Consider the following 1,038-nt stretch of genomic DNA (forward strand, 5'->3'; position numbering starts at 1 on the left):
CACTTATGAGGCCCCCGCTCACCTGGGTTGTACCCATCCCCAATTACCATTACCATTACCATTACATTCATTGATCTGAAGCTTTTGTCTGACCTCTGCCTCTGCCTCTGCTCCTGCTTCCTGTCAGATGACCGCTTCATCCTGAAACAAATGCCCAGGCTGGAGGTCCAGTCCTTCTTGGACTTCGCTCCAAACTACTTCACCTACATTATCGGAGCCGTGCAACAGAAGGTAGGCTTCCTGACCAGAAGCTTGTTGTCTTGAGTCTCACCGTTCATGTTTTAACCTCCATGTTTGTTTCACAGAGGCCTACTGCACTTGCCAAGATCCTGGGAGTTTACAGGATCGGATACAAGAACTCCCAGAATAATACAGAGAAGAAACTGGACCTGCTTGTCATGGAGAACCTCTTCTATGGGCGAAAGATGGCTCAGGTGTGTTTGTCTACAGATCTAATGGAGTGTTTCTTGTCAGTTTTTGCTTCTGTTGATGTTGAATGATTTTCCTGCAGGTGTTTGATCTGAAAGGCTCGCTGAGGAATCGGAATGTTAAGACGGACTCGGGTAAGGAAAGCTGCGAGGTGGTTCTTCTGGACGAGAACCTGCTGAAGTTGATCCACGACAACCCACTCTACATCCGCTCCCACTGCAAGGCCATTCTGCGTGCCGCCATTCACAGTGATGCCTACTTCCTGTCCAGTCACCTCATCATTGACTACTCACTGTTGGTGGGGCGGGATGATGCTACGGACCAGCTGGTGGTTGGGATCATAGGTGAGGATGAAGATGAAGGTCTGTCAGTGATCTGTTAGGTTAGTGCTGATCTGTTTTTCTCTTCTCCTTCTTGCAGATTATATCCGGACATTTACATGGGACAAGAAACTGGAGATGGTTGTTAAATCCACTGGAATCCTGGGAGGTCAAGGTAATTGTAGCCAAAGTTTCAGGATCAGTTTTCAGAATGGAACTGACTGGAATAATCACTGGATGTTTCCCAATGTCACATTTATTTTAAAGCATTTCTAATTTGGATATATAT

The 1,038-nt window shown here is 46.5% G+C and overlaps 1 protein-coding gene across 2 annotated transcripts in view; it reads left to right on the forward strand.

Annotated features, from left to right (window-relative positions):
• LOC106535441 (1-phosphatidylinositol 3-phosphate 5-kinase) overlaps positions 1-1,038 on the forward strand; it is a gene marked incomplete at its 5' end in the record, with an annotated part of 18,089 nt that overhangs the window by 15,311 nt on the left and 1,740 nt on the right. For both annotated transcript variants that reach the window (XM_014032442.1, XM_014032443.1), the window contains 4 exon segments: positions 128-231; positions 306-434; positions 512-773; positions 850-924. In XM_014032442.1, the coding sequence (XP_013887896.1) occupies positions 128-231; positions 306-434; positions 512-773; positions 850-924 (570 nt within the window).

The sequence above is a fragment of the Austrofundulus limnaeus genome, unplaced genomic scaffold, assembly GCF_001266775.1.
Source record: "Austrofundulus limnaeus strain Quisiro unplaced genomic scaffold, Austrofundulus_limnaeus-1.0 Scaffold1450, whole genome shotgun sequence".
NCBI classification, from domain to species: Eukaryota; Metazoa; Chordata; class Actinopteri; order Cyprinodontiformes; family Rivulidae; genus Austrofundulus; species Austrofundulus limnaeus.